The sequence below is a fragment of the Trachemys scripta genome, chromosome 16, assembly GCF_013100865.1.
Source record: "Trachemys scripta elegans isolate TJP31775 chromosome 16, CAS_Tse_1.0, whole genome shotgun sequence".
In the NCBI taxonomy this organism is placed as follows: Eukaryota; Metazoa; Chordata; order Testudines; family Emydidae; genus Trachemys; species Trachemys scripta.
The window spans coordinates 19,436,080-19,462,410 of record NC_048313.1 but is presented as its reverse complement, the minus strand read 5'-3'; the positions used below and the strand labels follow the sequence as shown (position 1 = coordinate 19,462,410).

Genomic DNA, 26,331 nt, shown 5'->3' with positions numbered 1-26,331 from the left:
ATCATCGTTCCCTGTAAGCTAACCTGCTGCCAATGGGATCCTGCGTTAGTCCCGCAGCGTGACACCAACATGTCAGTGCCCAGCTTACCTGGGTGAAATTGATCGGTCTGTCTTTGGTAATGCAGTCGGCATATTTGCAGGCAAACATTCCACAGTCGCTGCCATTCATTTGTTGAGGGATTTCCTTCAACAATAAAAACAAGCCCTGAGCCTCTATATTTCGACGAGACCAAAACCTCCCCTTAACTTTAGCAAACGCTCCACAGATAAAGCGCCATGAGCATTGAAGCAGGTAAGAAAACCCCAGGGTGTCCCCATGGTCTTGAGATTTAGGGAATTGGGGCAAAACGAAGCTTCGAAACAGATGGGCCAATAGTAGCCTGGTCAAATGGGGATGAAAAAAAAACAAAGTGTGGAGCGACCCACTCTGGGAAGCAACTGAAAAGAGGAGACTGATGGTGCATCATGGACTCCAGGTAGTCGTGCCTATCTACGCACCCTAAGGTCTGAGGACCTCAGTCATTCATGAACTTGTCTTTACAACACCCCTGTAGAGAAGCGAGGAGGATTAGCCTCATTTTACTGATGGGGAATGGAGGCCGAGAGAGCAGGGACTTGCTTTAGGCCACATAAAAAGGCTGTAGCAGAACCAGGAACAGAACCTGGGTCCTTCTAGCTCCCATTCCACTGCCTTAACCACACGACCATCCTTCTTCCCTGGTGGGATGAAGTGCTATGCACGGAGAGCAAATCCCCTTGGGGCTGCTGCTGATTCATCTTGGAGAAAAGCGGCTTTCCCATGCACGACCGTCAGGTGACGGTGAGAGATTACCAATGGGGAATGATTAGGCCACGATACAATTTGTGCAGCTCTCTCGGTCCCCTACTATGGGCTCGAGCTGCACGAGACCAACGTACCTGACTTTTCTTGCTGAGCAATGACCAGTTGTTCGCATCAAATTCTTTCCGTTTTTTGTCAAGACTTTCCTGTTTTAAGTATTGCCTGCAGGAAACAGGGGACAGAGAATGTGCTTAGAGAGGGAAACAACCAACAAACAAAAAACCAATCGTTTTTAATTCACAGTGAATCTAAAACTTCCATCTCCAATTAATTCTGAGAACTGGGCTTTGGAAATGTAATATTTTCCTCGCTCCCCCTTGGCAGTTCTTGCCTTTTTAACACAGAATTTTAAAGTTCTGGGCAATCTAAAGGAGGACTGAGCAGAGCTCTGAAACTCATCCCCAAAATATCCAGTCAAAGCCACAAAACCGTCAGCAGAAATCTCCTGATTAATCAAGGGGTGACTCACGATACGGAAGAGCCAAAGGGAAAGGTTCCTGCAAAATGAGCTTTAGGTCTGGAGACTGAATTCACTTCTCCGGTATCTAGAGCTTCCTGCAGATTGTTGCCTCTCACATTTTGCTGTCCTCATTCATCATCTCCTCCGCCCACTTTAACTTGCTATCCTCAGTGAATGTGGACAACAGCAATTTGTTGCATGTATGTAGATGTTAAATAGTAGCTTGGACACTAAACTTTGAAGGACACTATGTAACTTGCTAACGTCGGGTCTAACACTCTGCAATCTTTCTTCCAGACCTCTTCACCCAGAGTTCCATTCTGTCATTGATAGAACGTTTGATTTTTTTTTTTTTTACCAATATGGAGGGACCGACAGCGTGTGTGTGTAATAGGAAAGCTTAGAACTAGTGGCCGTGAGTTATTTGAATGCAACATAGTAATGCCGGGAGGGGAGGGGGGCTTTGTGCAATGCAACGTCTCAAGGATATTCGATTTCAAGGAAGCATCTTTTGGGAATTAAGCAAATCACACTCAGTCCAGCAGTGGGAAAATGGGACATCTGAAAACACCAAAATTAAGGTGCAGCAGACCACAAAAGCCCTCAAGAGAATACAAAAAAACAAGAAGTAGCTAAAGTAACTCCAAAGATGTGCAGGAAAAAATGAGTTTGCACCAGAAAAAAAGAGGAGAGAATCCAACAAGAACATACCAGCTATACTAGCTAAAGCAGCAGGGGGATCAGGGCAGCAGAACGAGCTACTGCTAGCCAAAGGGGAACAGACAGGGCTTTTATAAATCCATCGGGAGGAAAGGAATACTAGCAATGAAGTAGATGCATTACTAAGTCAGGACAACTCCTATACAGAAGTCTAGAGAGGCCAAGCTATAAAACTGCTCTATAGAATCTGTCTACAACATGAGAAATAATATTTTCAGAGTTTAAGGACCAAAGGGACCATCAGATCAACTATCCTGACCTTCTGTATATCACAGGCTATTAATTTTCACCCAAATACTCCTACATTGAACCCAAAGTCTTTAGTTAGACCAAAGCGTTTCAGTCCTCAGGAGACTAAGCTGTGTACCACATACAGAGACTAGGAGAGACTGAGGTGCCAACGATGCCCAAGGCCCCTGCAATGGCAAGAATTGATTAGGTGAGATATACCCAGAGGATCTCATGTAAACCATGCCTCATGCTTTGAAGTATGCAACCCCCCAGGGCCCTGCCAATCTGACTGCAGGGAAATTCCTTGAAAACTTCTATCTTGATGATACAAACTGTAAAGGAAAATAGGAGAACAATCAATTCAAGAGAGCAAGCCCAGATGAAGTGCAGCCTAGGGTTGCCAAGGAATAGGCTCATGAATTTATTCACAAGGTGGTCCTCACTTCTGAGCAATCACTGAGATCAGGGCAGGTGCCTGAGGACTGGAAAAGGGCAAGTGTGGTACCAGTGAAATAACAGAAAATCCGTTGCTTAGTTATTTCTGTTCCAGAAAGGACCTCTGCCCCAGTCAGACATTTGAGCTGTGCTTCTCTTCCAGAGACAACTCAGACCTCTCTTTTGAAGGCCACACCTCAAAACAATCCCTCTCCAGGCAAGTGCTTCCACACTGCATTGAAACCCAAAATGTCTTATCAGTAGATTTATTATAAACCTCTTATGCAGGCCGTAGGCATGGACTCCAAAGAGGCCATCGCAAAAATCACCTGAAGAACTAATCTTGGTTGGGTGGACTGGGGGTGAGGTCACTCCTAAAAAGGGAAATCAGATTTTCAGTTCTGGACCTTGACCTCATCCCCAGACCCAAGCAAGTGGAGTGCAACTAGCAGTATGGAAACACTGGCAGGGCGGGAAGAGAGAAGAATGTAATTTCGCCCTTCCCTAAAGATTAGTATTTTGGGACTGCTCCTGGGAGCACCTTCTGGCTGAAAGAGGCTGCTGCAGGTGCTGACGGATGACCAGGGGCCAGCTTTGCGGGTTGGTCTCCTCAGCAGTAGCTAAGGCACTTTCTGCTCAGGATGCTGGGGCGGGTTGACGGGGCTCCAATCCATTCTGGAATCGGTTTATTGGAAGTTGTGCAAGCCGTGGTGATGCAGAGCTCTGCCTGGAGTAGGAGGATTCCAATGCTCCATCAAGCCCAGGCATTAAGGCTGAACGGTGATGAACAAATGATATTTCCCCTCAGCTGTTCGGTTCTCCTAAGGTAAATTTTCACTGCTCTTCTGCCGTCTAGCACATGTCAGGCTTTTCCTTTCAGCTACCTTGGACAGACCAACTAGTTTCCTGTAAGGTAGGGAATGCAGACTTAAAACTTGGTTACAAAGGACTCTGAACTCTAAAGGAAAATGCTGTCCCGTTGGAAGGTCCCATAGGGCTTGCAACTTCTCAAAGCAGAAATTTCAGGGATTCTTCTTGCCGTGGTGGTTTTGATCAGGAAACATAGAAAGGAAATAAGAGATTAAATATCATGGGCTTGAATGGATGGGACACAGAAGCCAATAGCACAGTGGGAAGATCCCAGGTAAGAAACATGGGCTTGGTTGTCAGTTTGGACAGAGGTGCCAGCCCAAGGAAAAGTGATCCGCTGCAGACATGCCTGAGCCAGAGCTGATGACACATGGCAAGACAGGAGGTGCAATGCTTGAGGCCCAGCTCAAGGCCACCCTGTAAAGAAGTCCATAAGAGCAGGGGTCAGTTTCCCATAATCCTACAGGTGTGGAGGAGCAGAGCTTCACCATCCACCATCCACCCACCATACCTTCTCTCTTGTACAGAGATAACCTCATGGGCAAGGCTGCACCTAAAAGAGCTTCAAGGATTCCTCTTAGATGCCTGGAAACAGTCTTAACATAAAGGAAGGTGAGGAAGCCATCCAGTAATCCTGTCCCCTGGCTAGAGGAAAAAGAAAAGCAGATAGCAGAATTCTTCCTTTGCAAACCCCATTGGCAAATCCTGCCAATGGACACCAGCCTCAAGACAAGCAGCATAGATGGGGCTCCTCCCTCCATGGAGGATGTAGTCAAGGTCAAAGAGACTCCAGAGCATCAGCTTCCTAGAGATAAGAACAGTCAGGTTGTCTATCCCCGATTTCTAGGATCATCTGTGGAAAGAACAAGACCTGGGGCAGTCCCAAAACATGACCACTGTGCCAGAAGTATTTCTTCAAGGAGTTACAAGAAACAGGAACCTAAATGCTGAAATGATGGCAAATTCTGTCATGGGCAGAAAGTCACTTAACCTTCTATCAGAACAATCTACACAAGAAGGGCACTGAATATGAAAGCAGAGTAGCTAAACTGACAGCAGTTAGATAACTTGGAACAGCCCTGAATGAAGAGTTGGAGCTAGTCCATCCTTCCTTCACCAACGTGTCCATTCCTAATGATCCCTGGTCTGTTTCCTTGGAGAAAAGGCAGTCTGCATTTTGCTGGAGGGAGGCAAATCGCTCACAACTAGCCCCAAACTCACAAAAAAAGTCTGTAAACGGGAAGCAGGGAGAGCTGAGCCCCCACCCTGTACAGCTGGCCTGAGGAAGAGAATCTTGTGAGAGACTGTTTGGAGGTGTGGCAGAGCCCCCGTGCAGAAGTCTGAGCTGCCCGTGGTATATACTGGTAGATAGGTGCAGCCCAATCCTATGGTGCTGGGGGAAAAGGTCAGGATCTAGGGAAAACAAGAACTTGCCTGTCTCTTATTCTTTGGTGCTTTCTATCTTTCATTGCACTATACAAACACTCTCGGGATTTTTTTTTAAAAAGAAGAAATCCTACCAGTCTGCACATGTAAATTCAATGCCTAGTAAACCAATGGCATAACCAAAGAGAATGCTGATCTGCACACACTCTAAAGAGAACAGCACTCAGAACAATACATAGCAGATTTATAGAGAATGCACCATGCAAGCTCAACTGGAATGTATTTCAGAATGAGACCTCAGTTCTGCAACTGGATCTACGTGGGTGAACCATGAGACTCTGGGCAGGCCTGGGGAGCCAAGAGCAGGATCAAGGGGTAGCGGGTAAACGGAATGCAGCAGAGGTGTAAAACAGCCTATTAGCTGTAGTGAAGAACTAGATTTGGCGGCTCGTGTAATCTAATCTAGAGTCATTGGAAACCATATTACTGCAATGCTGGGGTTGAGAGGGTAAATGCACAAAGGCCAGGACATTCTACGTCATGGTTCCTAGAACATCACGGGAATTAACAGCAACATACATATCATGAACAGTGACCATCTCTCATGCTGTTTTTCAGAAGTATCCCTTGGGGATTTAGAGTCTGCACATATAAGGACCACTCAAGGCACCACATGAATGTAGCCACAATAAACATTAACATGGCAACAATTGTGCAAAAGCAACAACCCAAAACAAGTTTTTAGGGGGGGAAAGAAGATGCATCTCTCCAGTTGAAACTGCATGAGGAAATTTATGGAGGCAGAAATTTAATTTTTCCAGGTTGCATTTGGTCAGGACATTGGGATTAAAAGGGATAAATCAAATTGATATAGTCAGGTTTTTTAAAAAATAGTACAGCTAAGAGTCTTCAGCTCCTAAATCCCCCCTCCCCCCCAAAAAAAAAAATTCTGTGGATTTATAATCTAAAGTTCAAAATATTTTTCCCTCCAAGATCTTCACAAACAGAAGAAACTGACTGATTCTGCAGGTAAAACATTGAAATCGATGACAAATTTGCTGCTACATGCATAAGGTTAAAAAAAAAACTGAAAAACCAGGAAAACGTTCCCCTCTTATCTTTCAAGTTCTGGGCATTCTTAGGTGAGACTTGTAACCATAGATAAAAAGATTTAATAAGTATGATTTTTAAGTCGTCCCTTTAACACTCCTATTCTTGAGAAAACGATACTGAGATTTGTAATGACCATAAGAGGTTAGGACCTTAGTTTTATACCTGGGGGCTAGTCTATATGAGAAGTGCTACCGATGCAGCTGCGCCGCTGTTGTGTGTCTGGTGAAGACGCTCTATGCTGATAGGAGAGAGCTCTCCTGCTAGCATCATAACCGCTTCCGCGAGAGGCAGTAGCTATGTCAGTGAGAGAAGCTCTCCCACTGACATAGCACTGTCCATATCGGTGCAACTTACGTCGCTCAGGGTGTGGCTTATTCACACACCTGAGTGACATCAGTTATGCCGACATAAGAGGTAGCGTGTACAAGCCCTGAGTCAAAACGCAGAATCTCCTAGTATAGGACAGGGCACTTTGCTACCAGGCACTGGATTTATGAAGAGGGATACAATCAAAAAAACAACTGAATAACCAGCATCACCTTCTTGGAAGATCGCCATCCAAATACTGACCAGGCCCAACCCTACCTCACTTGCAAGGTCTAATGCACAGCTACCATGACATTCACATACTCCAGGCCCCCAAATAGCAGCGTAGAGCACAACTGCCATAACATTCACCCAGCTATAGAAAGCTGGGGAACCATTATTCATTCCTAGCCATGTGACCTTCAGCAAATCACCGAACCGCTCTATGCCTGAAAATCATCCCCATCAGTAAAATGGGGCTAAAAATCATTTAAAAACTCACCACCTTCAGGAAGCTCTAAAGATTGAAAGCATGAAAGGGTCACTAACCATGAATAGGACCTCCGTCCCCTCTTCCCGGTGTGATCCTCCCAGTGCATTCAACCAAAAAAGCCTCCTAAAAGGAAACAAAGGGAAAAGCAATTATGGCACGGGCAAGAATGAGCTGTAATTGCAGGTTGCTACTGTCGATTCCAACTGTGCTGTTAGCCAATAGGCTGAAATCCTGGGTCTCTATCTCAAATCCCACCTATCCCATTAGCCAATAGGCCAAAATCCAAGGCCACTATGCTGTAGCTTAACAGTTTTGTTAGCTAGTGATCTAAAGAGCTGGGTCCTCAGCCCAAAACCCTAAATGCACTACTAGGCAACATCTCCTGAGTTATTTGATCACATCTCAGTTGTAGCGTTATTTACCAGATGTTGGTGACTTCTTGCTATAGCAACAGCAGTTAAGTCGGAGACCACTGTATTCTAAGCCCATTTTCAGAGGTTTTACATTTTTCTCATAATTCTTCCTCTCACAGATTTGTCTCATTCACACTGGAAATAAGGTGTAAATTTTTAACCGTGAGATTAATCAGATCATTGGAACAATTTACCAGGATCATGGTGGATTTTCCATCAATGACCGTTTTTAAATGAAGACTGGATGTTTTGCTACCAGGTCGGCTCTAGGAGTTATTTTGGGGAAGTTCTCTGGCCTGTGCTAGCCAGGAAGTCAGACTAAATGGTCTCTTCTGGCCTTGGAATCTATTAATCTCTCAGCTTAGCTGCTTCGAAATGGAAGAGAAGCCATGGAGCGATTTTTGTAGGGAGTGAAGTGATTCTGGTATATGGAACTCAGAGAGCACTTGGAGATCTTAAGGGATGAAAGGTACTAAATATAATCAATATTATATTGAAAGCGATTCCTACCTAGGCATTTATATTTCACGTCCATATTTCATTTATATTAATTTAGATTACTGCCGACTGTTCCAATTCTAAATATGACTCGCTCAGTGCAAACAGAGAGAAACCAAAAAGGGTTTCAGAAAAAGCACAGAACACATCCCCTGCAATACCGGAACACATCACTTGAGTGTGCTGTGACTCTAAAGAGAGATTTAGCTACCAGACCAATTTAACCCTAGAATAAGAAATACTTTAAGTGACATAGTTAGTCTCTAAGGTGCCACAAGTACTCCTGTTCTTTTTAAGTGACATAGGAGCCTGAGTCCTATTTTCAAAAGTCGCTTGAGTCTAAGTCCCACTGATTTTAAATGAGACTTGGGGACCTCTGCACCTCAATGACTTCTGAAAATAGGACTTGGAAACCTTTGAAAGTTTTGCCCATTTTGTACACTGCTGCATTTGTACCCCTGCTCTAATGAACCAGCTTCTCGGTTTGGGAAACTGCAGGGGCTACTTGGGATGGTTTTGTTTCTTTTCTTTTCTTGATTTCACAATACTTCAGATGAAAGCTCCTTTCAACTCTCCAGACTTTTGGGCAAGCATGTTCACACTGAAGGCTCCACACATATCCTAGAGTCATGCTCACGGGCATGAAGGCAGGACCTGATTTTCAGCATGAGTCAGAGAGAGAAAATATCTTAGTCCCGATCCAGGTTGGTAACAGTAGCTAAGGCATGTTCATGCCTTGAGCTTCATCATGGACATAAATGACATGCACAGACTTTCATCAGGAGCTCTGGTGCTCAGCATGAGACAAACCACGCACCACCTAGGTCACCATTCTCTATGTCTTAATGATCCTCTTGGGAGAGTGATACGTTTGTGTTTTTTGGGAGGTGGAGGGAAAGCGGGAGGAATGTGTCAGTCTGTAATGGAGGAGCTACGTTACCAAGGTATTTGCCACGGACAGGCCAAGGTAAGGACATGGGCACTAGGTTTGCAAAATCCAGAAGGGAAACACCAGGTTCCTTCCTGGAGGAGATATCAACAGGTGCCATCTCTCAAAAAGGCAGATGTTGGATTCTTGACCAGAATCCATCTCTTTGATCTGAAAACCAGTCCTGCTTTCTTTCTTGTAGAGAAGATTGTGATGGATTGACAATGTCCTGTAATATCCAGAACAAACGTAATGGAGTTAAGATTAAGTTTATTGAATTAAATTAAACCTTATTGAATTAGAGTTTTTGGAGGTCATTGTATTACAAATGCAAATGTTTATGTACTACTGTGTGATTTTACAGAACTTCTGCAGCAGAAAGACAAGATTGCGTTAATCTCTGGAAGGCATGAGGAAATCTAAAGGTCTTTTTGGAACAATACATGAGAAGTGGACTTCTGCGGGAAATATCTTGAGATGAGAATACAAATTTTCCCACTCCAAAGCCAACCTTTTGAAGATATACCACAGAGAAGAGAGATCCTTTGCATACTACCAGCTCCTGGAAACTCCTCTTCAAAGACCTCTGAAGTGTATAAAAAGCAACTGAACACGTTATGAGTGTGCTTGTTTGGAGCTGAGTCTCTGATGAACTTGTAACCACAAGGATGTCCCTAAGGAAGGCTATTAAAAGACTGCACCTGACAGGCCTATACGAGGATTGGGCCAGTGGTTCCATTCCCTGGACATAGAGAATAGCACTGTGCAATAGTTTGCATACCCTGATGGACCTCTTATGTAGTGCACCCACATGGTTCTATTTCATCACCTTTCTGTTCAACACGAGTGGTTCTTAGAGAAGATAGCGAGGCAGGGGGCTACAATGTCTTCAGTATACAGATGTCACAACTCCGTGTGTTTATTTCCTTAGGCCCAGATGTGGCAGAAGCCAGTGTCACGTAGAGGCTGGGTTTTGGGATGAGAGTTAGCGAGGTTAGGCCCACCCCACATAAAACAGAAGTTACACAGTGGGGAAACAACTGGAAGAAATGGTGGTAACACCTGCTCCCTCAGCTAAGAGGGTGTGACATTGACCAAAAACGTGGGAGCCGGCTCCTGCTGTATCCTTAGCTACTAGCTGTGGCCAAGAGCACGGCGTTCCATCTATTCTCGGAATCTTAAATTTCTCGTGTTACACTTCATCATTTAGTAAGGAATAGGAATATTTGTAACACTTAAACAAAAACAGTGACACTCAAATACAGAGCGGCTACTCACAACAGTATCCTGCAGGCTTCATTGTTTAGTCCGCCCATGGAATCGTAATAGGTGATGGTTTTCTTCCTGAAGTCTATAACCTACATAAAGAGAAAGACTTGTTAATAATACAGTAAACAAAGTGACTTTCTCTTTCCCAGGAAAAAGGTGTCTCGGAGGGACCACTGAGTTGTGCAGGTACAGCAGAGGGCTTAATTTGGCCCACAGAACCCTTTATTACTGGTAATCATGAATCAGAGCGAAAAACCTTGACTGGCTGTCAGAGCGTAGGATGAGTTTGTGGGAACGATGGGGCGAAATCTCTTTATTCAAAAAATTAGCAAATCTGATATGAATCCCAGCAAGACAAAAATGAGGTCATCTCATTTTTACAGAGCCACTTTTTAGGTTAGAATCCACGCTTTAAAAATTACACATATTTTGTGGCCCTCCATAGAAGTCCTGCTCTTTAGCCATGAATGTGAATTTCTCAGTGCATATCTGCCTGGTGCACAAACCACAAAAGAGATGGGGAAGTTTTCAGCTTGAACATAAACGAATTCATGTTGCATCTGTTCCAGCTAGTCATTCTTTTTAATACAACATTAAACAAATTAATACTCACGGCTAGGCACCAATGGACTCCAAGATGAATAGGCACCAAGAGAACATCCACAGAGAAAACATCTACTTTTTTTGTCCACCGTTTCACTGCTTGGTACCCAGCAGTTTTTAATTTAGTAAAAAAGAAGGTATTAAACGCATGAACTGTCGGCAACCCCTTCTCTTTGCTTCGCTCCATCAGCAAATTCATGTAGAAATTAATTATCTGGGAGGGAAAAGCATCCATGTGTGTCAGTGTTATACTGCTGGTCACCTTACAATAATTACTTTGCATGCACATGAAAAAGTGAGTTCTCTGAGCAAAAGAATATTTCTAAAAATGTATTTCAATAAATTAATTTTAATTACTTGGATTTTGAAATTTTGGCCCTACACACTAAGTAGTAGTTATTTCTTCAGAGTTCCTAGAGTGTAGCTATAGGTACCCATTCTGCACTATGGACAACTATCGCTTAAGTTAAAATATAGCAAAAGAGCAAAACACTGCCCCATTCAGATTATCCACCATCATCCCACTCCTTCCCCAGTAGCCTTAGAGAAGAAAGGGGGTGGGGGGGGGAAGGAACAGTGACAAGTTTACTCACTTTAACTTACTACTAGAGCAGGGCAAAAAAAAAAAAAATTATTGAATAGTAAGTTGCTGAAAAATGAATTTTTTGGACCACAGAAACTAGTTTCAAATTTGGGTCAAATTTGGTGGATTTTTTTTTTCCGGCCAATACTGAAAGGGGGGGGGGGGGGGGGGGGAATCAGAAAGGTTGATTGGAATTGACATTTGAAGTTTCATTGGATCCAAACATTTTTTGGGGGGCCACTAAACCGAAAAGTCAATTATGCGCTCGGCTCTACTTACTACTGTATGCAGTAAACTAGGGTGTGAATTTAAAGCGTCTCAGCTATTCTGCACGAACTCTCCATGTGGACGCACTTAGCGTGCACTAAAAGTGCACTCAGACAGCTTAGCTAAGGGCACTCAGTGTGCAGTAAGAGTTAGTGCCGAGTAGCTACTGCCTCCCCCAGAATCTTTTCACTTTTAGAAGTAAGGAACCCGCAGTCGCGTTGGTGAAGGAGTTACCTCATCGTTAAGCCAGTTCAGGTTGTTCAGGGTCTGAATGTCTTTCCGGGTTATCGTTAACCGAAAAGCTTCACTCAGGATCTCATCCTGGTTTCCACTGCGGAATACGCTCTTGATTTCCTTCTCCATTTCCTACAGAGAACACAAAAGGAGCTTCTGATATTCCAGTCCCATAAACTCAAGCGTTCTAGCTATCTAAACTAGTAAAGAGATTTCCCTTTCCAAAGGCGAAAGGGAAAGGCTTGGTCCTATGACAACTCCAACAAGCAAAAAGATCCTGAAATGCTGAGCTCAGGAATCTGGCACAAAAAACTATGTGGAGTCAAGGCCCAAGTTAAGAACAGGCCACCAGACATCTCTGAATGATGTGACAGTGACACTGCAGAAGCACAATGAGGATTTGGGTATCTGGTAGTTAATCCCACTGGAACAATACAAAACTGTCTTGAAGCAATGGCAGTAGGAATAATACTGGGCAGAGACTGTCCATGTGGAAGCCTTTCTGTTCTTTGGCTTCATTGGGATTCACGGATTTTAGGGCCAGAAAGGAGTCTGACCTTCTGCATCACACAGGCCAGAGAACCTCATCCATCAAGGCCTGCTTCAAGTCTGTAACTCCCATATGAGCTATAGCATATCTTTTAGAAAGACACCCCGCCTTGCTTTACTTAATGAACAGCTCTTAGTGTACCATTTTCCCTTCCTCCACATGGTATTTTGAATCAATTTCAAGATCAACATCTGCCACACAGAGTGCTTCTCCAAGACATGCTAATAGCCTCAAGTGTTAATAACCTATGCAGATCTACCTCTGTGATTTCAGGGAATTCCTCTTCGTTATCAGATGATTTAGCATTCTCTTTCTCTTCTGGGAGAACTGTGACTGGGATCTCCTTCTCAAGAGGCACTCGAAGATTCAAATCCACTGGGTCCTGTATCAAGTGTTCCTGCTCCTGCAATCTCTGAAAGAGAGATCTTTAGGTCAGCATAACAGCCGAGGGTTTTTGTAGCACCTTCTGGGTGTGTCAGGCGCCCAACTCCCAACCAGTGACTTGGACGGAGGGACTCATTTTAGAGCTACAGCTTCTGGTCAAAAGGAGCAATGTAGCAGGTGAGTCTGTGCACTGAAGGCCCTAATCCCAAAACCATTACAGTCAATGAGAGAAGAGCTTTGGTTCACGCCCTTAAGCCTTTGGCTGTGGAGACCTAGATTCAAATAAACCCTCTGCCTGGGTTAGTGAGGGAGCAACATAGATCCAGTAATGCCAGCTGACCAGGCAGGCAGGGGCTAGAGAGAGATGGGTAGTGTTTGCCCTAGACAGCAATGGCCTCAAAAAGGAAAAAGGTGAGATTAAACTTTAGGGAGGTGGAAGGATTTTTTTGTTTGTTTGTTTCCTCATGACCCCTTCTGATTTACATTTTAATGTGCAATCCCCTTTAGTTAGCAGACATTTATTTGTGATCCCCAGTCCAGCAGCATATCCACTGGCTCACGCTACTTCCAACTCTATATATTTTAAGCCACCAACTATCTGGAGCAACTGGAAGGCAGCTTTAAACCCCAATGCTCAGTGCTAGACATGCCCAAATGTTTTACCTGGCTCTGCAGTTGCAATGCCAAAGCTTTCTGCTCCTCTATTTGACGCAATCTTTCGCGGGCTCGTGAATCATAGACGCTGGTTCTGGAAAACAAAGACATTGGTACAAACAGCATGTTTGTTTCAGGTGTTAAAGAGGACCAAAAAAAGGAAAACAGATCATATTAAAGTATCTACAGCCACTGGGTTAGCTTCTTGTCTGCATTAACAAATTCACTGTGCACAGCTCTGGAACTACTGAACAGACTTTGTATTATCTGCCATTCACGTTTACTTGGGTGCCGTAAACCGTTCATATTCTGGCATCAGCAAAGGGATTATGGACACCAAGTACCTGAAATACTGAGAATTTTTCACCTTCTGTTACTTGCTGTGCCTGTTTCCACCAGCACAGAACACTGGGAAGCTCCACAGTGCAGATTTCAGGCAGGTGGCAAACAATAAGAAGTTTCTATCTCAGCATCTCTCAGAAAGACAGCTGTGTCCTCTCCCAGCCCACCTGTCTCACTACAGCCCAAGAACTTCCAGAGAAGGAGCAGTGGTAGTTTTGTTTTGTTTTTCAAGGCAAAAATGGGATGAATCAGGTGTCTCTAGCAGGAAGAGAACCATAGTATGGCCCAGAGCCAAGCAAAGCGTTGGGAATCAGTGTCAATACAGCACTTAATACATGGCTTAATCCTGCAAAGTGCCAAGACCTCTGGCCCTGATCCAGCAAAGTACTTCAACACGTGCTTGACTTTACAGTATGTGAGTGTTCCCATTGAAGTCAGTCCACATGCACAATGTAGCTTGTCACCTGCTTCCCTGTTATAAGCTGGAAACGTTCTGTACGCATCACAGAGGAAGTGAACCTTATGAACAGAGCTGAAGGAGGATAAGTACTGGGAAAAGTTTGTACCATGCTTAAGGGGATGACATGGGAGAAAGCTCAGAGGTGCTTGAGGGAAAAGCAGACGAACAGGTAGAAAAAGCTGGTAGAAAGGTAGCTGTCAATGCTGTGATAGATCTGATAGGCTGGGAGGAGCTAAACTGCAAAGCACCTTAAGGCGAAGGTCAAGAAGCTTGTATGGAACGTGTGAAAGAGCCGGGGGATGGATTCTATGACAGAAGAGAGATGATTAAAGCTAGGAAGAGGGCAAGATTCTGAATAGACTGAAGGGAGGCAAGATTGCAATAGTCAAGACATCAGATAAGGGGCTGGATGAGAATTTAGCCATCTGGACAGAGGGGGGCCAGATATACAAAGTTATTTAGGTAGCTAAAGATGCAGACCATTAGGTACCTATCTGCATCTTTAGGTGCCTACATACCTTGTAAAACTGGTCTAGATCTTAGAGCTGTTAGGTCATTTGTTGACCTTCTGAATAAAAACAAACCAAAGCAAACGGAAAAAATCAAAATGTGAAGGACTTACAATTCTTTGATCCACAATTCTGCCTGGAAGAAAGGGAGGCTAAAAGAGGGGGAAAAAACAAGACAAAACGTGAATATTGCCTCTACGTGGACAGTAGACGACTCTTTTAATTGCTCACATAACAAACAACTGCGATCTGAGAATGCCATGACCCCTTGGATGAAAAGTGAAAAATTTAAAACCACCTTTAAAGTTAAGGTTCAAGTCAATTACATGCATATCAGCCCAGTGATGAGAGGAAAGAAAGTTCAACATAAGAACACGATCAATCAACATGAGAACGTGATTGCTGCGCCACAGAAGTATCAACAGAAACAGGAATACACAGAAACCTGAATTATTTCTCAGCGGACAAATATTTTCCCCCTAGTTTATTTTAAAAGTAACTTCAGCATCAAAGTAACCTTCACCATCAAATGAAAGCTTAATATAGCATTAGCCAAAATTATTGGGCCTTTTAGTTGCAATCTGTAGTAAAAATGATAACAACAGTAATACACTTAAAAGTCAGACAAGCATAGTTATGTCAGTTAGAGATGTGATTTTTTACCAATATAGCTATGTACGTCCTAGTGTAGATAAACCTACACCAACCTCAGAGTGCCTTTGCCAGTTCAGGGAGCTGGCATAAACTATATCAGCAAAAGCACTTTTACCCCAGTACAGCTGTCACTCTACTAGGAGGGGTTTGCTAGTTTAATTATGCCGCAAAACTTTTAAGAGTAGCCCTGGCCTTGATTTTCCAATGGGGATTGCTAAGCACTTTATAAAAGCTTAAGCACAGAATCTTAAGGGTCAGATTTTCTACACTGCATAGAAACCATTTCTACATTTAACTTTCTGCCAGGATATCAGCTATGATACAAGATGTGGGAAATAGGGGGAAGTCAGTTACATGGAAAATATCAAGCGTACAGGGGGGAAAAAAAACAGTGGGAGAGAAAACTAAAAAGGTCACAGTGTGGTGCCATTACGAAGACAGACAATGCTATTTAGAGATGTATATGTAGGGAAATTACTTGTATAACTAGGCAGGCGAAAGTACTGCTCGGCACATCACTAGAATTGTGCCGCCTGGAATGGTCCTCCCAGTCCCATATACATCAATTTAAGAAGTGAAAAGAGAGACTAGGGGAAATTAAAATAGGTGACAAAGATGATACAAGGATAAGTGCATTAGACACGAAGGAGAGAATGTGGGAGATTTAATTCATGTAAATTCAAGTGCAGCCTCACAGAGACAATGCCACAGTCTAGAAATAGCTTCCAGGAAAGGTTTCCATTGAAGGGAATTATTCACAATCGCAACAGATAATGACATAAGGAACAATGGCCTGAGCTAAGCAGAGGAATGTTTAGTCTAGATTTTAGGAAACAGTATTCAACAGAGCAACTGGGCAAACTCCGAAGGGAGGTGCCCCAGGCTCCATCACTGCAGACTCAGGGACATGCTAGATGTCAGGGGAAGCAGTGGAGGGAGGTACCCTGCAACATGGTGGTGATCAGAATAGATGACTAACCTAGTCTTATGGAAAAGATAATCAAAGTGCAGAATCTGAGCAAGTTGGCCGGGACAGAGCAAAGAAAACAGCCAATTAACTAGAGGCAGGAAGATAGTTGGAGAGTAATTACCACCCTTTTTATATGTGCCATTTTACAAACTTACCTTGGAGCCGGAGTTCTGGAATCTTTTACCTTGAGCACAATGACCGAGTCTGATCCTACCCAGAGCAAAAGAAAGAATATTCATCAAACCCTGGCTAGTTTTTACTATACTCCCTATACAAATTTCTGTACCTTATGCCCCATTTTCATACTTAAAACAGGATTTCAGTCTGGATTCAAAATTCTGATCTTCATTTTAAACTTCAGACTGGGATGTTCAAAGGAATCTAAGGGAAGCAGATGCCCGATTTGGATGCCTATTTCCCTTAGGTTCCTTTGAAAGCTCAGCTTTCAAGGTACATTAGATTTTAGATTACAGAAATAAAAGATTACAAAATCATTCATGTTACCCTAGAAGATATTAGTGTTGAAAACTAACACTGTCTCAAACCATGAAAATAATCTAAAATAATACATAAAATTGTAACAGGCAGAGGAAGTATGAATGGCTTGAAAGAGGAGAGAATAGAACAGAGGAGACTAGAACGACGATGGGAAATAAGATAAAGCAGCAGGAAGGGAAAGAAAGAAGTAAATTGTATGTTTGCTGTATTGTATTGCCGTATTTGATGCAATAGCTGCTGCTGTGTGTTTAAACTGACCAGATACACAGAGTATTTGGAATGAACCTGGAAGAGGTTTGTTATTTAGCAGGTTCTCTAGATACATTTGTATTGAAACTACCACATTTGGGACCTGTGATTTTGATACATGCCAAGGACAATGCAATTTTGTAACCCCCTATTTATTATCAATTCCTCAAGCTTTAAAATTTAACAAATAGGTCAGGGAATAGGATGGTGATAGAACTCCTCAATTTCTCTCTCTTTTCCTGCACTTCCCGACTTATAGCCCATCTCTCAGGAGAGAAGATGCAACATGCATTATTGTTGGCAACATGCTTTGAGTCCCATGGATTAAGAGTGCCACAGAAGGGCAAATATATGATTAGTCGGTAGGCAGTGCCAATTAAAACTGGCTGTCAAACACTTTCCATTACATGCTCATTTTTGAATAGCCATCTGAAACATACATCTTTTGGGTTGGAAAATGGAATCTATTTGTGACCTTCACTATAGCAATTGCTACCAACAACCACAATGCTACGCTTATGTTGCCATCGACCTTTTAGGCATTTTGAACAAGGAAGCAATTTAACCTGTCTTCAAACATCTGCTGCTCCTACAATTCAAGAAAACCACTACGAGGACAGCAAATCAGGATTTACCCCTCCTCTCCCACTAGGGGAATAAATTAGATTGAAATCTGTCTGTGAACTGCAAGCAAAACTTGGGATGAAAGCGAGCAACGAGCATTGGTTTAAAATGTTACTCAAACCATTATTTGTTACATGTATTGCAGTAGCACCTAAGAGCCCCAGTCACAGGCCAGGGCCAGGGCCCCATTGTGCTTGGCGCTGTGGGGGAAAAAATACAGAACAAAAAGGCAATCTCTGACCTATACATTTAGTTGATCTCAGTGTATTTTTACCTTCAGGCTGGGCGTTGGATGCTGGTAGATTATCTTGCTGATGCTGAGTGGTGGTATTATCGGACTCAAAAGTAACATTTGAGGGATAACTGGATACAGGGTACGGTGGTGGCTTGTGTGACGGCTGCTCCTGTGTTCCCAGAACACTAGCTGACTGGCTGACTGGAGCGAGGCTGTACGTTTCAAATGGTTTTGCATTCTTGCATGGGGTTTCTTTCACTACGTTTTTACTGGAACTCAAACATCTGGGCCTACACACAAACAGAAGATTAAAGCTCCCAGAGAAGAAGAATTGGCACCATGGTACTGACTCTCACTTGGGGAGGGTATTTCATATACTCACAGGTGGAGGGGGAAAAGCGAGGCCGGCTTGGATGTTGAGAACTGTTTTCCTGTGACCATCTGAAGCAGCTGCCTGTAGATCTCTCGCTCTTCCTCTCGAACTGTCTGCAGAGAAATAACCCGACACTTCACCACTGCCCTAAGACTTAAGTCAGACTTAACAAATACAAACATTATCAATAATAGCAAGCGAGCAGGAGCAGAGACAGACACTGTGGATTATATACACTCTGCTAGAGCAGACACCCGCCCGCCAGTGGTCTCGGGAACATACAGAACTTAAGCTCCACTGGATCAGAGAGCTACCAGGGCTAGACTGATTGCAGAGCTTGCCAGCTCCACAGGAACAAGGCTGCAGTCTGAACTTTTGCCTAATGGAGATTGAAAGTACATCAGAAGCAGGCACTACTCCATCTATAAAGGGGAATGTTGACTCTAGTCTTCAAAGTGCACAGGAACCCTTGCTCAAGTTCTTCACATCTCACAAGGCTGAATCAGGTCTCCTGAGGTTCTCTCGTCATTTCCCCACTCCTGAGATTTCAAGGGGAAGTTGCCCCCATCCGGCCCACTCCAGTTGCAGCAGGATTTTGAAAGGGGTCCGGGTTGGAGTTCAGGAAGAAAGCAGCACTTGACCATCCCAGACAGCAGCATACAGTCCTATCCAATGGAAGATCTTGCATTCAAACTTAAGTCTCCCCTGCTTGTTCTTACCTCTTCTGCAGTGCTGACGAATCTCCTCTGGGTTTTCTTGGGGCTTAGCAGGCTGCGACGGCATGAGGGACTTGTAACGGGCTTGATTGGAAATGTTTTTTCGTATGCAGATACGTGACAATGATGGTTTGACTTCCCTACAAAACTATTTGACGTTCCACTGTGGAAAGAGGACAGAATGTCAGTCTACAAAATAAGCATTACAATCACAGACATGTAAACGTTTTCCCAGACACCCCATCAAAGAGCCAGGGAAAAAAGGAGACTGATGCAGGGCTGGAGCAACCCTTTTATTCTCTCTCTGGATTCCTGTATGGAGCAAGAATACAACAGAAACTCTCCCCCCAGGTAGATCAGGGAGCAAGGAGAGCCTAGGGACACAGCAGGAAACTGGATTCTCCACTCTTCTCTCCAAGGACCTGGGAAGGTGTTTAGATGTGCAGAGTCCGCATTTCACTGCTGCCACTGGCATGTGCACATAGGGGGACGAGAGGGCTGGCCTCCATTTGGGAGTGTTGATCCCAGGCCCACCCAAAAGATCCTTGTGAACATGAGCAGGGATGCAGGAAAACCCTTAGAACTTTTAATGATTTTTTAAAAAAATATTAGGCCATCTTCTTTAAAGGGGGATCAGTCAGAAACTGGAATTTTGTTTGAAATTAAAAACAATCTAAAATTAACAGGACCCCCCCACACACACACACACACACCCCTTTAAGCTGAATTTACACTGAGAGTGAAACTTACCTTTCACTGAGCAGTCAATGAAAACTTCCATCTATCAGTGTCTCCATTGGGGGGAGGGATAGCTCATTGGTTTGAGCAGCTCATGGGTTTGAGCATTGGCCTACTAAACCCAGGGTTGTGAGTTCAATCCTTGAGGGGGCCACTTAAGGATCTGGGGCAAAATCAGTACTTGGTCCTGCTAGTGAAGGCAGGGGGCTGGACTCGAACTTTCAGGGTCCCTTCCAGTTCTATGAGATAGGTATATCTCCATATATTTTATATTTATTTATTGGTCAGAGAAGGAGAATTAACAGCTGCTTCACTGGTCTTATTCTCACCTAGTCATATTTTTTTCCATTTCTCTCATCTCAGGCTCCAGAGAGTAATTCATGAACTCACTTTGCAATGCAGATATAGTTTCAATAGCTACTCTATATGAATTCCCGTTTGTTCACTGTACTAATTTTTTGTACTGGTATAACTTTGTTAGGGATGTGCTTTTTTAAACCAATATAATTATACCAGTACAACCCCTAGCATGGACATATGTATACCAGTATAAAGCTGCCCTATATGGGAATAAGGTATACTGGCATAAGGCAGCTTTATACTGGCATAAATACCTCCATTCTAAAGGGGGTTGTACTGTTTTAACTAGATTGGTATAGTGAAAGTGCCACAACTTGTGTTCAGGTAAGATCTAAAAAGGAATTTTTAAACGCACTTAAAGTTGGCTTAAACCTGTTCCCTTCTGAGTCTCTCACTCCCCCCACATACACACCCTGCTCCCGCCTTTTCCCCCGATTGGCTGCCAAGTGACTATGGAATGGCAAAAAATGACCATAGCGTGGTTGTAGAGAATGTTTCTCCAGCTATTATCTGAGTGGGACCTTAAGGATCTCTGTGATGGGCCCCTCCCCCCAAAAGGCTATGTTTTATGCCAACTTTCTGAAGATGACAAATTATACCGCTGTGGTGATAAGATTTTCAGATATATCTACCATGTATGCAAAACAGCAGCTAGAGCCCAGGAGGACCTTGGCCTCTATGAGGACGCAAAAGCAGAGTCACATTAGATACCAAATCATCACTCATTCAATGCTATATTGAACTTTGTTAAGATATTGAAAGATTTGGGATTGTTTATCGAAGGCTTTTAAAAGATGTCATGCTGTTTGGACGTCAGAGAGGGGGCAGTAAAAACTCCACAACACACGATTTAAATGACTGGTTTCTAATGAGGACCCTGTGGAAGAGTGTTAAAGATGGAGCAGAACCATACCCACCTTGGAGTTTTGCGAGTGTCGAGATACAAGTTTCGACTCACTCTAGGTTTCTGTAACATAGAACCCAGAGTGGGTACCAAACCCCTCCCCTGTCCGTTGGCACTTGGTCCAAACGTTCTCAATTCTCCCGACACCCGGTAACTCTCAGAGGATGGAATTTCTGCCAGGAGAGAAATATTAAACAATAAATAAAGAGCCCACATGCTCAGCTCCAACTATACAGCATTAAACACTAAAGGGCCTCAGGTATAACTTGACTTCAGTGGGACTGTCTACATGTGTAAGAATCCAACCACATGGAACAGCTTCCAGGATCAGGGCCTTAAGGATGCATTTAGAAATATCCACACTCCCCATGCCTCCCCCCCCAAAGAACAAACAAACAAACTTGCACAACCCAAATGGCTGTAAAGATGGTATTCTAACTTTCCAAAAACATAATTCAATCCTGGGGTGAGAAAATGGGATATTCAAAGGAACCTGGCCCTAACTCCCTTTGGAAATCCCAGCCTAAGACAATATTTGAGAAAATGTTATGAGTGACAAAGCAGGAAGTCCAGCTTAACCTGCGCTAAAGTGTTTTAATGCAATGCTATAATTTCTGAGCACTTAGGAAGACACTTGCTGTGTAACTGAACTGACTCCAAGGAAGCATGTTTTACCTGAGTAGTAACTTGGACTGCATGATGCACTTCCCGTGGAGCATGTAAAAGATCTCTCCAAACTGCCAAACTTGATTGGTAAAAACTACACAAAAAGAGAATCAAAATTAACAACTGTTAAGGTTATTATTTAAAGAAAACTGACACTGGGGCATGACCAATAAAGCTACGCTACTCTAATACCTTCTGCAAGTTACAGTGCGATCATAGGATGAGTTGCAATAGTATGTCAACACTTTTCTGACAACATGGCAAATTTTCGAGATGGCACTATCCACTACCAGCAGCCTTGCAAAATTCTACCCTTCTGGGGTGAATTTTATTTTATTTTTTGAGATGCCAGTAAAATATTAGGTTTATCATCACCACAGTATGGGGCAGGCAACCAGATTTCATACCTAAGCTGGTAAATGTTCATAACTATCTTGCAAGCGCACGGTTGTCTCAAAAGTAAGTGTATGCAATTTTGTGTAGCTTCCATAAGATATATGTGAGAGTGTATAGACACATACAGGGGAGGAGCTTCCACAAAATATATATTTGTGTGTATCCATAGACATGTGTAGCTTCCACAGATTGTACGTGTAGCTTTCACATGATATATTAATATTAGTGTGTGTGTGTGCGCGCACATGCAAGTGTGGCTTTCTACACTGATCAGTAAACACAGACTATACACTCTTTGGTGCAAGAGATTTTTTTTTTTGTTATATTTTTCAAGAGTGCTCAGCAAAATACAGCTCAGGCCTCAGATGCTACTGTAAAACAAATACTAAAAAGGTTGCCATTTCAAATGTGCAAGATTTTAGAATTCAAAGACTATTCTGCATCACTGTATTATCATTTATATTGTGGTAGGACCTCAGTCACAGATCAGGGCCCACTGTGCAGAAACACAACAAAAAGACAGCCCCTGCCACAAGGAGTTTACAATCGGAGTGTGAGACAAGAGCCCACAAGGGGATGGATGTATAGACAGGGAGAGCATAAGGACATAAAATGAGAAAAAAACAGTCAACATGAACAGCAGCTGTCACAGCACATCAGTTGCCTAATTACTGTCAAATGTCTTGTATGCATCACAACAGAAAAGAGTTTGAAGGAGGGATTTCGTTTTGAAACTGGCTCTTCAGAAGATTAAAAATAAGTCTGACCAACAGAAATATTAAGTCAAAATGATGCACTTCAGCAACTCGAATTGGCGGATGTGAAGCTGTAAATGAGTAAAGAGAAATGATCCCAAACCTTGTCACCAGACAGTGAAAGCTGATCCCCTGGAATAGCAGTCTGTTGTAGAGGAAAGGCCTTGAATATCGAGTTGTGATTAGCCAACGTTGCATCACCAGCTTCCATCCTCACAGGATCAGCAATCTCATCTGAGAAAACACAGCTCTGTAGTCAATTCTCACAAAGGGCTCTCCAATGAAGCAGGCATTTCCATGAAATCTCACTTTAAAAGAGTTTCTGTCCAGCTAATGCCAATGAATGGTTTAGTAAAAGCATCGGAACATATTGCAAAAAGCAAGGAGAAACAGTAACCCCAAAACAAAGGCATAGTCCTTTTACCTCTACCTAGAAAACATCCCCCCATGTCATGGAAACACCCAGATATGTTTTGTATCCTTCTTTTTTGCTTCTAATCCTCAGAGATCATTCATCCCTCCTTCATAAATGATACAAAGACAGTAAAGAAGCCAATAAAAGTTTTATAATGATGATAAAATAATAATTAAAAAAACTACCCAGCTCTTATGTAATTTTCACCAGCAGATGATAAAATTGTTAGATAGGTAAGAACCATCTACATGCCAGAGTATGAGAAGCAGCCTGATCTAGTCGGTAGGGCACTGAATTGGGAATCAGGACAATGGGGTTCTATTCCTGACTCTGCCACTGCCCGGCTGTGTGATCTTGCCCAAAGCTGTGCCTTTGTATCCCCCCCTACACTTTGCTCGTAAGAGCTGATTCTCTGCCCTAAAGAGTTTACAATCGCAATAGAAATGATCATGTGTTTGTCCGGTGTCTAGAACAATGGGGTCCTGAACTTTGTTGGGGCCTCTAGGCACTACTGAAATACTAATATTAATTAAAGGGTGTAAACGCCAAGAAGGGAGAGGAATTATTTAGGATGATACATGGGGCTATAACTAGGGGAAATTAAGGGACAGAAAATTTAGGTTATCTGGAAACCTTCTTAGCAGCAAGCAATCTACTGACTGGAACAGTCTCACACATGAAGCAATGGAAGCCTCACTGATTAAAGACATTTAGTTCTGATCTTAAAACACCTGGGATAGTGCAATATCCTTGTGTTACATTTATGGGCATGATTCTCCTCTCGTTTATATCCTCTCATACCACCGATTTCGGTACACTTACTCCCAATTTATACTAATGTAACTGATAGCAGAATCTGGCCCTTTTTTTCCCTCTCAAGTTTGCTACAGCACAGAATTGATATTGATCCTTCAATACAATGTAAACAGCATGAGGAATAAACAAACGCGGGTCCGAAAGTGCTATATCATTCATATCAAGCCTGCTCCTGGTTCATACCAAAAGCTAGAGGCAGCAGAAGTGCCTGGAAATGAGATTCAGCTTATTACGCATTTTGCTTCTTCAGTAAAAATGCAAGAACATTTTAGCTTTTACATGTTACACAGATATAAGGCCCAGGCAAAACATACAGAATTCCAGAGGCCGGGTGTGTCAAGGCAGCACTCAGATACCCTATTGAGTTTGGTCCTGTACACACCTAGAGACAGCGCACCCTCTCTAACACGGTTTAGCAGAAATGCACACACACTTACCCATTTCCAAACTGCTCACATCACTGATGCTGATGACAAACTCAAGGGGACTGAAAAGGAAGAGAAAGAACACATTTATAGACACATTTATAGACACAGTTCACACAACACACGAGACCTCAAATAGCCAAATCAAGTGTGAACCCGATGTCCAAGCAGACACTAGCTTTCCCTGAATGAAAAGAACACAGGGACAGCAGGAGAGCTGGAACTTTCTACCCAAAGGTTTTAGAGCTTCCATCTCAGTCTGTTACGCTGTGCACCCATTTTTCTGCACTAAATGTTGGCAGCTGCCATCTTTTCTACACGCCAGGGACTGCCCCCCCCTTCATTCCTGGGACAGTCCCATAACTCATGTGATCTGCCAGACACCCAGTTGACTGGTGAGTTACCTACCACTATATAAACAACTAAAGAATGCTTCTGAAATGCAACAAATTGCACTCATCACCAACAACATAGGCCATCAGGCTCTCTAGACCACAGGTATGCACTCTCCCCTCTGAGAGCCATAAAACTGAGCTCCTGATCACATATAGTCTTGAAGTTCCTACCATACTTTTTGTAAGAGAAGATCCAGAGGCTTACAGCCCTGCAGCAACAGTAAGCACCACAAGAAGGGCTCTTCTCCTTTAGATCTTGTAAAGGGAAAGCTTCCAAAGAAGGAACTTGTTCCCTTTTCCCTTTAGTAAAAGGTAAGGATTTTACAATATTTTCCTTTCCTACTGTTTATTCTGTACAAAGCACAACATGGATAGTGTTTCGTTTCTTTGGCTGGGATGGGGGCATGGAGGACACTAGGTGGTTTTAGGAGTTATGGAGGAACTCCAGGGGATTTACAGGAGGGCTATATCGGGGGATGATGGAGATTAAGGGGTGAGATCAAGAGGTAAATTGGTGAGCGGGAGTGACACTGAGGAAGTATTAGGGGTTACAAAGTAGAACAAGGGATTTCAGTAGTTGGGGGTGACACATACCAAGGTTGTTAGGAGCACTGGGGACACAGCAGAATGTTAGCAGATGGGATGCACACACACCAGGACAGGGGGCATTGGGACTATGGAGGGGACAACAGAGGAAGATGTCACTATGGAAGGGAGAAAGACATGAGGAGATGTTAGGAGTTATGGTGGGGGAATAGAGGGTAAGTTAGCAAGTGGGGAAGGAAACACACATGGCAAGGGGTTAGAGGTTAGATAGAGGGGAACACCAAGAACTGTTAGGGGTTACTGTGTGTATGTGGGGGTGGGGAGAACAGGGGGATGAGTCAGTGGGAGGAAAGGAGATCCACGGCAGGTTTCAGGTTTAGATATGGGAGAAACACACCGGTGCCTAACAGCGGGCTAGTGGCAGGTGCAGGGGACAATAGGGGTTACAGATGGAGACACAGGAGAGATGTTAGCAAGCTGGAGAGGGACACACAAGGGGTATGTGTGTTTAGGGTCCAATGGGGAAAGAGAAGGAGAGACAAAGGCATCTGACAGGGCAGGGACGGTGCACACAACCACCATGGCAGGGGTCTGAAGGGGAAGACGCAGGAATCTGACGGAAGGATGTTAGCAGGTGGTGGGACACAAGGAATTATTGGGGGTAAAGGTTATTGTGGGGGGCGGGGGGAGGGAGCACCATGGGATCATGAGGTCTCAGAAAGAGGTTAGCAGGAAAGGACGTAGCAGTGGAGGGGGACGTGAGGGACAAGGGGACACACTTGGGGAAGGGGTCAGAGAGTCTGACAGGGGAGTTTGCAGGTGGGGAGGGATAAGAGTGGGAGGCATTCAGGGGCCAGAGCGGCGGGGGGCCACCAAGGAGAGGGAGCAGAGCACCAGCAGTGGCGGGGACCTCTGGGGGAGGGGGCCAGCCGGGAAGGCGGGGGAGAGGACTGTCGGGGGGGGGGGGCACCCCAAGGATCAGGGTGTCTGACGGGGGTGGAAGCAGAGGGAATGGGGTAGGGGGACATGGTGGGAGGCACTCGGGGG

The 26,331-nt window shown here is 43.8% G+C and overlaps 1 protein-coding gene across 2 annotated transcripts in view; it reads right to left on the bottom strand.

The window, feature by feature from the left end:
• Positions 1–845: 845 nt before the first annotated feature.
• Positions 846–26,331, bottom strand: part of SENP1 (SUMO specific peptidase 1) — a 25,627-nt gene continuing 141 nt past the window's right edge. The window contains exons 2-18 of one of the 2 annotated variants that reach the window (XR_004648349.1): positions 24,356–24,405; positions 22,791–22,921; positions 21,546–21,630; positions 20,884–21,043; positions 18,872–19,031; positions 18,162–18,265; positions 17,819–18,069; positions 16,329–16,383; positions 14,663–14,701; positions 13,248–13,332; positions 12,460–12,612; positions 11,651–11,782; positions 10,577–10,780; positions 9,973–10,052; positions 9,524–9,660; positions 6,912–6,978; positions 957–1,003 (exon numbers count right to left, since the gene is read on the bottom strand). Coding sequence is in view for 1 of the 2 variants with exons in the window: in XM_034792143.1 (XP_034648034.1) it covers positions 977–1,003; positions 6,912–6,978; positions 9,973–10,052; positions 10,577–10,780; positions 11,651–11,782; positions 12,460–12,612; positions 13,248–13,332; positions 14,663–14,701; positions 16,329–16,383; positions 17,819–18,069; positions 18,162–18,265; positions 18,872–19,031; positions 20,884–21,043; positions 21,546–21,630; positions 22,791–22,921; positions 24,356–24,359 (1,737 nt within the window). In the remaining variant the exon portion in view is untranslated. Of the gene's footprint in view, positions 1,004–6,911; positions 6,979–9,523; positions 9,661–9,972; positions 10,053–10,576; positions 10,781–11,650; positions 11,783–12,459; positions 12,613–13,247; positions 13,333–14,662; positions 14,702–16,328; positions 16,384–17,818; positions 18,070–18,161; positions 18,266–18,871; positions 19,032–20,883; positions 21,044–21,545; positions 21,631–22,790; positions 22,922–24,355; positions 24,406–26,331 lie in introns of both variants that reach the window. The other variant, XM_034792143.1, reaches the window with a different exon arrangement.